Source organism: Polistes canadensis, unplaced genomic scaffold, assembly GCF_001313835.1.
Source record: "Polistes canadensis isolate GaletaPanama2010 unplaced genomic scaffold, ASM131383v1 scaffold_569, whole genome shotgun sequence".
Taxonomy (NCBI): Eukaryota; Metazoa; Arthropoda; class Insecta; order Hymenoptera; family Vespidae; genus Polistes; species Polistes canadensis.
The window spans coordinates 1-9,704 of NW_014570116.1; the positions used below are offsets into that span (position 1 = coordinate 1).

The window sequence follows — 9,704 nt, forward strand, 5'->3', positions numbered from 1 at the left end:
ATTGACAATATAAAGGCAGGTAGCATACTTAGGTGTGAATGTTTATTTAATTTGTAAGTAGGTAGAGACCGGAGAAGTCGCGCGATTGTAATTTCCACTCAGGAGTGGACAATTTCTTCTCCGGATATTATACAAAGTTTCAGCAACCTTTAGATTCATTAATCATTTAAATATTTCTTTTATTTTTTGCATATATTGCTGATACTCTGTACCGCGAGATATGAATCAGTATCGAACGATTCAAAAGTCTTTGCGTTTTCTTAAAAATTAATTTTTTTTTCGAAAAAGTGAAGGTACCTGAATACGTTGGATACTTACTTAATATTAAGTATATTAACACTTTGCTCTTTAGCAATTCCTATTGAATTATTCATTTGTTATGTATGTATAGTAAATACAAAGTAGAGTAAAGATAAAAGTGGTTGAGTAAAAAAGTAAGACCATAAGATGTGTTACAAAGTTTTTGCTTTTGTTTGATATTATTTTATTTTTTAAATGCAAAGTGTTAATAATAGGTTCATCGATTAGATCAAATATCTGTTGAGGCAGTCGAGTAAATGTTAAAAAAAGCCTCACAGCAGCTTTTAGGACATGAAGAAAGAAGGGGCTAAATGCCGAAGAGGCATTATGCCGAAGAGGCCCCCACAAATTTGTGGTATCAAGTGGGCAACTACTTGCTATAGAGTTATTTTCAAAGGTTCAACAGCAAGTTAGAACTTTTCGAGAATAGCTCTCTAGTCATAATTTATATTTTATTTTATTACATTCTTGCTCGTCATTAATTGGTAGTTGTAATTGGAGATGATGGACCATTCCATCTCCTCGGGACACCAAATTTGTGTCCGTATCGTCTTAAAGATGCATATGTGTTTAGTTAGAGTCAAAAATATTACAATCTTTATATTATTCAATTTTAAAGCTTAAATAACGTTCGATAAATATTACAATAATATCTCTTTTCTTGTTTCGTCTTTARGATTTTTCACTGTGATTGTATTTTATTAAATTTGCTATTTTTCTTTTCCATAAGTATTTCATAATAATTATTACATATTATTTTTTTTTAGTAACTTAATATTTGTACTTTTTCCTTTTTATATATATATTTTATGTAAATGTAAAATTACGCGTTTAAATTTATTTTTTTTGCAACGGGTAATAGAGATTTTTTATTAAAATAAATAGAGAATTTAATTGAAAAATGCATCTGCGAATGGGACGATTTATATGTTAGGCTATTTTATCAATTGATTGTATGATTAATATAGTTTTCTTTTTGTTACAGGTGATCATCGTTCGATTTGACATCAGACCTTTTTCATTTTCTTGTATTTCGTTGATTTTTTAAATATATGTCTAATGGCATTCCTGAAGGTACACACATATGAACTCTTCATATGAAATAGAATTATTTAAAATACTATAACAAATGTAACTTCAAATATTTGTAGAGATGTACCAAAGATATTGAATATATTTGTTAACCAAATTTTTAATCAATGAACATTTTTTTTTTCAGGTGTAAGACATTAATGGTTCTACGTATATTAGTTGATTTTTATAATAATAATTTTTATTATCCTTGATTCTAATTACATATTTTTGATTTCCTACGATTAGAAGAGCTTACTCTTTCTGTTTCTTAACTTTGCTATAGCTTTTGTATGTCATTTTATTTACAGTTTTTAACGTTAGTCAATCAATATTAAATAAATGATTACGTGGCAATGGCATAAATGAATTAATTCTAATTCATTTTTGAATTTCCTTTTTGTTTTATTTAACCGAACAAATTGATTACGAAAATACTATGTAAAAAAATACATTCTAAATGCAAATTGTATTAATTATAGATCGGCAAGATGAAGAAGAGATAGAAATATTTAGGAAGAATTACGATTAGATTTATTATTATCGATTAATTAATTTATTGATTTGCACATACATCAATAAATTAACATCAACCGAGCATAACTTTTCCTCTTATAATAAGAACGGTGAACTTCCTCTTTTTTTTTGTTGATTTATTTTTTACAAATTTATCAAACATATTGATGAATTGTTAATAAAATATTTTGATCGTAATGGAAATACATAGGACCCATACAGTGATAAATAAAAGTATTGGAAACAAATTCAATTTCAATGATAATCTTTGTTAATTTATTAAAAAAAAAAGTAGGATTCCTTATTTAATTGATTTATTAATTATATTTCTCAAATTTAAAGGTAGTTTAAATTTATTGTAAATCATAAAAATGAGAATGGAAGATAGAATAAAATACAAAGAAAATATTTCAAATAATATTACATATAATAATTAAAATTAATTTTCAATTAAATACAGTTTTTATTTATTATTTTTGTTGTATTGTTCACATTAATTTAATTATCATAAATTTACAAAGAGAATATTACAAAATAATTTATACTGTACCAATACTGCTATTCAGCACTGTATACGCGTATGAGTATATGTGTGTTTTATAAAAAAAAAAAAAAAAAGTAAGAAAGAATGTAAAGATTACAAAATCATCGATCCCAAGAATTGAAATCACGTTTCGCAAATGCACAACAAATTACACATGAACGATATTATTTATGAAAGCTTAGCAAATTGTTTCTTTTTATACGAAAAAAAAAAAAAGTAATTGTGTCAACGCGTTTCAATTCGTCGTAGAATGAAATCTTGAAAAATAGTTTCTTATTTAATTTCAAACGTGTACGAAGAACGATTTTATATTAAACAATACAAAATGTTCAAAGTTTTATTAATTTTGTCAACAATCGTTACCCTTACGATCTGTGGTGGTAATTAAATTTTAATCTCTTTAGTAGTTTACTTTTTCTTTTTCCTTTTTTTTTTTTTTTTTTTTTTTTTTATTTTTTTTTTTTTTTTTTTTTTTTTTTCTTTCTTTAATTTTCATTTCTTTTTTCAATATTATTAGAAGCTAATTTAAATCGAACGGATTTGAAATGCAGTGGACGTGTTCATTACAATGTTACATTGACCGCATATTATCCTGAATATTTGAGCGACAATGAAATTGATTATTTGGATATCAGGGGAAAGAAATTAAAAACACTTCAGGTTTGTTCGAATTTACCATATTTTAATAATATTTAAATTAAAAGTAACAAAGATAGATTTTAATTAAAAAATCCTACGTTCAATGTTCACGCGACGACTATACATTTAAAAAAATCCAAATGTTTTTCATATTATTTTATTATTATTATTATATAAAAATCGTTTGAAATTATTATTTATACAAAATTGATTATTATTCGCATTTTAATTGTAAAACAAATAGAACTCTTGTTAAAAAGACCGATATAATATTAATAATAAATAAAAAAGGAAAAAACGTAAAATCTCTTGAAAAAAGAAATTATAGATTAAAGATAGTAATATAGTAAAAAAAAAATCTTGGAAACAAATTTATTTCAGGATTACATAGATGGACGTGAGACTTATGTTACCGCAAGTATGGATTTATTAGGTACTGGTCTCAAATATGGTTCTCATTTGTGTATACCTGAATTAAATGAACACTTTGGTAGGCGCATTCCTTTACAGGTATGAATCAAAATGAATTAAATAAATTTTGAAAAATGTATCTTTTCAATTAATCAATTTTTATATTTGCTTTTCTTTTCTTTTCTTTTTCTTTTTTTCTGTTTGGATCAGGCACGCGACTATGATAGCAACATGAGTGGTAAAAAATTTTCTAGAATTGACATTTGTGTTAGAACTGATGTAGACAGTTATGATCAAGCTGTGAATCGTCTTGTCACTTTATATATATGATCATACTAATCATAAAAAGAAAAGATAAACAATTCAACGAATAAAAATTAATTCGCATAAATGTTACAAATCTGACAAATTAATTTAATGAAATGTAATTAATAATATTCACAAATTTCATATATATATATACGTAGTTTAAAAAATTATAATGTATTCTCTTTTTAACAAAATATTACAAATATTTTACTATTTTTTTTTCTTTATCAATGTATCTCTTCGATATAATAAATAATCTTCATTAAAAATGTTGATACAGAAGTATCTTACAATCTTACAGGAAAGAGAATTGGTATTTAAATCTAACATAAATTATATTTCTTCTAGTCTAATATAAAAAGAGAGTATAAATTAATGCAAAAAAAAAAAAAGAAGGAAAAAAAAACAAGTGATGTAATTATGAAATGTATGTAAAGTCAGTAGAATGTCTTAAATATAATTGTATAATCGTGCCATTGATTTTGAAAGTAAAAATGAAGTAATAAATGATTAAAGCTAATACTTATTACAAATGAACATATAAGATTTATGTTTTTAAATCGATTTACACAATAAATATCTCTTTAAATATAAAATAAGTCTCTCTCTATTACCAATAATATAGTTTATAACAATATTTTGAAACCCATTCAAATGTAAAAATCATTAAATACCTAACAATAATAATATATAAAATAGATTTGACACAAATTTTCAAAATCAACGGGCTCGATTATAATAATATATAAATTATTTTTTAACATTTTTTCTAAGAGGTAAAGTTTGATCATTAATTTCCTCTAACGATGAATTCACTTTATTCCATGGTTGTTCTTCACCCGATCCAAAAGTACTATAAACGAGTATCTCAATTATATAAAGAGCCACGGTTACAAAGAATATAATTCGCCATGCTTCTATTGTTTGCTGTAATTAAACAAAAATAATATCAATAGGAATGTTTTGTTGTTATATAGATAAATTGATGGAAAATTTTTATACAATATTATTTACTTACGTTTCCATGGGTCAATTTACCAACAAATATAGGAACAATAAATCCTGGTATAGTAGCTATGCAATTAGTTACAGCTACTAACGTACCGGCAAAGTTTGGTGCGATATCTATGTGATTAGATAAGAAACCGCAATACATTCCACCTATACATGTTACTCCAATAGTCATCAGTACTACTGCTAAAGCACGATTACATCCGACATAAGATACTCCTATCAGACAAATCATTGGAACGAATGATGCTGAAAAAATACAAAAAAAAGAACACATTTATAAATACAATGTTATTTAATTAGATATATATATATTCTTTCAAAATGAAAATCAATTAAGATAAATCTTACAGAATAGTGTTCCTATCTTTCTTGAAAAGGTCACTGTTATTAAATTCTTGTCTTGCATGATAGCCAATACTTTACTAAGAGTCATAGTAAAAATCCACATACATAAAAATGGCATTGCTGATAATCCGGCATTCTGTATAAATAAAACGAGAGATTGTTAATATATAAAATATGTTATAGATAGATTATATATTTATACGAATTATTATAAGATCTTACCGAACTCATATTGAATTTTAATATCTGACTCATATAAGTTGGTAATTCAATGAGCAACATATACCAACCAAAATTGCTACAAAAGTGTGCTATCAATATTGCCCAAAATGGTGTTGATCTTAAAATTTGTCCCCATGGTACTTTTAATTTCTAACAATGAAATATAATTTATCGCATATAATATATTATGATTTCTCAATCGAATTTCGAAATATCTCTATAATACGCATAACTAATTACTTCTTTGTGACCGGCAATATTTTTAGTATGACCCAAAGATTCCATGATATAATTCTTTTCCTCCTCGGTTATAAATTTCGTTTGTTCTTCCGGAGAATCTTGGATTATCAGCCACCAAGCGGTACACCAAATTAAACATAATGCACCTTCTATATAGAAGATCCATACCCAACCAAGATTTGCAGCCAATATTCCTGATAATAAAATGGATATCACGGTACCCAGAGCAGTGCCTAGAAATTGAAATATTATAACATTGTATTGTCAAACGATCGAATAAAAATATATATTGTTGAATATTATTTTTATATTAACCAGCATAAACAATTGATGCGAGAACGCTTCGTTCATTCGGTGGTGCCCATTTGGCAATCATCACGTGCATAGCCGGAAACGTTACACCCTATATAAGAAAATAATCTGTTAAATAATATCTTTATAATATTTATTTTACTTTTATTTATTATTCTCATATTTTTTTAAAAAAAAAGAATATTAATACTAACCCCACCGAGACCTTGAATGAATCTCATTACAATAAATAACGAGTAATGTATCTCAGCTGCAACAGGTGATAATATCGATGCCACAACGTTCAACAATACTGATCCATTCATCACCCATTTAGCGGATAACAATTCTGACATTCTACCACCTGGTAACAAAGATACCATATAGCCCCAAAAATATGCGGATAAAATAAGACCTTGGAGTGGTTCGTTCCATACAAAAGGACCATCCTGAAATATAATTTATTCAATGATTCATTACTAACACGTTAATTTAGTTTTATTTTTTTTATTTTTAACAAAAATATCTAATCCGCGAATACGTATATGTAAACGAAATTCGGTATTCAATTAATTAATTAACGGAAATAATTTATCATTGAATATCTAATCTATTTTCTATCAAAAATATTTGTAATAATTTCATTGATAAATTGATCCGTATCATTCTTGATTATTAACGATAAGAGAAAGAGAAAGAACTATTATAACGCATATATAGATAAATATATTTGAACACTTAAATATATATGTTTCTTTCATATAAATTAAAAAGAGAAGTATCGATTACCTCGGCAGAAGATACCGTTATGTTTGAGATTTCATCATCCTGACAAACTTCCGTTGTTGTTAAACTTCCATTTTCATGAATGAATTCATCGTGTATCGCTAAATTTCGTATGGCTGTATGGTTCACCATAGCTACGATAGCCACACTGACGTTTACTTTAAAACCATATATAATAGCCAAACCGATTGATCCAAGCATGGCCATTAAATATCGGATTGGAAAGAGTGGGGAGGACCCATGCCTTCTTGGGCCTGTAAAATAAAATGTTTTTCTTTTTAATTAAACTTGTTTCACATTTTCTTCTACGATAAAAATGTTTAACGAGAAAGCCAAAAAATTTGTACGTATTAATAATTTAATGATAAGAAAAGTCAAGATAGAACATTAAGAGAACAAAACTTTGAGAGATAATGTTTAATTCGAGATAGTAATAATAAATAATTTAATTTTTAATTGTTCATACAGTATAAAAATAAAATAATATGAGAAATCATAAAGTACCTGATGTAAGATTTCAAAATCAATTGTTTTTTATTCTCTTATTGTTAGTTGTAAGGGTTTATGGAATAATATGCTTACATATAGTGTATGTGTTTGTTAGTGGATGAGAATGATAAAGAAACATTTTGAATTATGAGAACATTTGGGTAAAAAAAAAACAAATAAATGTCGAACGAGTTTGTTTTTTAATACACGAATAGAAAGTTAGAATTGATTTTAAAATATGTTTGCAAGTAGAAAGAATGATAACGAGAAGAATAAAATAGAACACGATGAGGAAATAAAGATTGTGAGTACTAAACATAAAATATAAAATAAATGTAAGGTCAGTCATCGTTAAAATAAATTAGAAATCATTTTTACAAGATATCACAAAAATTTTATGTGATAATATAAAACCGCGTATACTGATTAATATATTCGTTATGTAATACCAAATATATATCATATGGTCTAAAATTTAAAATCAACATAGTTCAAGAGGATACGATTGATACCATTTGGCATAATCGAGTGAGACCATAAGCCTAATATATATATATGTGTGTGTTACAGTGAAAAATCAAAGTTGGATGTCAAGATTCACATGGTGAAATGTCAACACATATCAAATACATCGGTGAAAGCCCGAATACTCTTGGGTTTATTTTTATACATTAATATTTCGGACATACACACACAAGCGAATAGGTGAATTTTAAGATTCTCCAATTTCGATCTTTCACAGTAACATATATATATATATATATAGATACTTTATTGTTTTCAATAATTTACGTACTATTCTTAATATATAGTTTCAATATTTATTCTCTTTAAAATAATATCTAATGATATTGCATCAGCTTGTTCGTAAATGATTGTAAATCAGTCTTTCATCATCGAGAATAATATTACACGTGTATAATTTGTATAAGAAAAAAGCTAATTAAAAATTATAATACGTTTTGTACTAAATTAATAGAGGACAAATTTATTTTGTTTTCTTTTAATAAATTATACAAATTATATAAATGTTTATTTTTTTTATCTCGTAAAATTTTTGTACGCAAATTAATGTATTTTATAATCGAAGTTGAAAATGCAGTTTTTCGAATGAAGATTTAAAAAAGAAAAGAAAAAGAAAACAATATTCGTATCAATGAACGCGAAATTTATTTCGTTATCGATCGCACGATACAATATGAGATATACATTCATAGATAGATATAACACTTTGATTTAAAAAACATAATAATAGAAATATCGTAATAGTATTTAAAATACGATCTAATAAAATAATTACAATTCTAATGCATCTAATTCGATAGTTTAATATGAACGAAAAAAGAAGAAAAAAAGGAAAAGGGGATGCGCCAAGGTCAAAAGGACATCCGAAGCGCATGATTCAAAAGTCGCATAAACTGTGTTCGAACCATTTCATCTCCTCAAACTTTATTTCACATAATAAACAACGATAAATTAAATCGTTTTCTTTTCTTTTCTTTTTTCTGTAGAAAACAAATGAGAATTAAGATATGCAACCCTTGCAAAAAAACTTTTACATTATAAAAATAATACGATGTGAAAATATAAAAGAAAAGAAAAAAAAGAAAGAAAGGAAATAATGAACACACCTGTAGAATTGTTTTCCACTGCCATCCTATAGAGATTCAGAATTAATTTTTCTCTTCTCACAAAACAAAAAGAAAAACTGTATAATACTATATATTAAATAATAATTATTTAATTTTTATTCTGCAACCACACAGTAACAGCAGTAGCAACAGGGTGGTGCATTTAACTCGAAGTATTCAAAGGGGTGGATGCGATATTTCAAATACAAATAAACATATTATTCAAAGTTTAAGAATTTATTAAAGTATTATTTTATTTTATTCTATAAAAAAGCTGATGAAATCCAAATGCACTTATTGTAAGATAGAAAAGTCTTCTTTAGGTTGTAACACTACTACTATTGCGTGATACCAAAGCACACACACACACAAACACATACACTGAGGTAAGAAAACTAAACGAACTTTCCTCTTTTTCTGTATGCACTTGTCCGAAATGATCACGAGCCATTGGCCCCTCTGCTATAAATGCCGGTTCATCCCACGTAATCAAACACATATATACTTCCAAAGAAATGGGGGGGGGAGAAAACCATGCGTACATTCATATATATATATATATATATACAAATGAAACGTAGCGTCACGAGGCATTTGTGAGTAAAAGAGAAGGAAAGAAATGTGGCGACGTGCGAGTTTGCGCGTTCGTTTAAAATCTGAACCATAAGCTTTCGAATAAGAGAGAATGCTTGAGATCACCTCGTTTAAATAATATTTATTTTTAGGACGAAAATATATATATATATATAGTTCGGTACATGTCGCAGGAATCCTAACATCGTTTAACATTAAAAATCATCCACCTTACATTTCACGTATATCTATTCCCTTTAAAAAAAAAATATATGTGTATATATATACACATATATTTATATATATATATATATATATATGCA

The 9,704-nt window shown here is 26.3% G+C and overlaps 2 protein-coding genes across 3 annotated transcripts in view; one reads left to right on the top strand and one right to left on the bottom strand.

Moving 5' to 3' along the window:
- Positions 1-2,726: 2,726 nt before the first annotated feature.
- LOC106792705 lies at positions 2,727-3,973 on the top strand. Its single transcript, XM_014759206.1, has 4 exons — positions 2,727-2,811; positions 2,949-3,091; positions 3,452-3,580; positions 3,692-3,973. The coding sequence occupies exons 1-4, from the start codon at positions 2,757-2,759 to the stop codon at positions 3,809-3,811; spliced, it is 447 nt and encodes a 148-aa protein (XP_014614692.1). The 5' UTR covers positions 2,727-2,756; the 3' UTR covers positions 3,812-3,973.
- A 518-nt stretch (positions 3,974-4,491) lies between these two features.
- The window catches only part of LOC106792709 (putative inorganic phosphate cotransporter), a 7,006-nt gene continuing 1,793 nt past the window's right edge, over positions 4,492-9,704 (bottom strand). Inside the window, exons 1-9 of one of the 2 annotated variants that reach the window (XM_014759212.1) lie at positions 8,809-9,617; positions 6,692-6,942; positions 6,118-6,351; positions 5,927-6,014; positions 5,612-5,844; positions 5,372-5,521; positions 5,153-5,285; positions 4,809-5,050; positions 4,492-4,717 (exon numbers count right to left, since the gene is read on the bottom strand). In XM_014759212.1, the coding sequence (XP_014614698.1) occupies positions 4,541-4,717; positions 4,809-5,050; positions 5,153-5,285; positions 5,372-5,521; positions 5,612-5,844; positions 5,927-6,014; positions 6,118-6,351; positions 6,692-6,942; positions 8,809-8,833 (1,533 nt within the window). In that variant the 5' untranslated portion in view covers positions 8,834-9,617 and the 3' untranslated portion in view covers positions 4,492-4,540. Of the gene's footprint in view, positions 4,718-4,808; positions 5,051-5,152; positions 5,286-5,371; positions 5,522-5,611; positions 5,845-5,926; positions 6,015-6,117; positions 6,352-6,691; positions 6,943-8,808; positions 9,618-9,704 lie in introns of those variants that run through there. The other variant, XM_014759213.1, reaches the window with a different exon arrangement.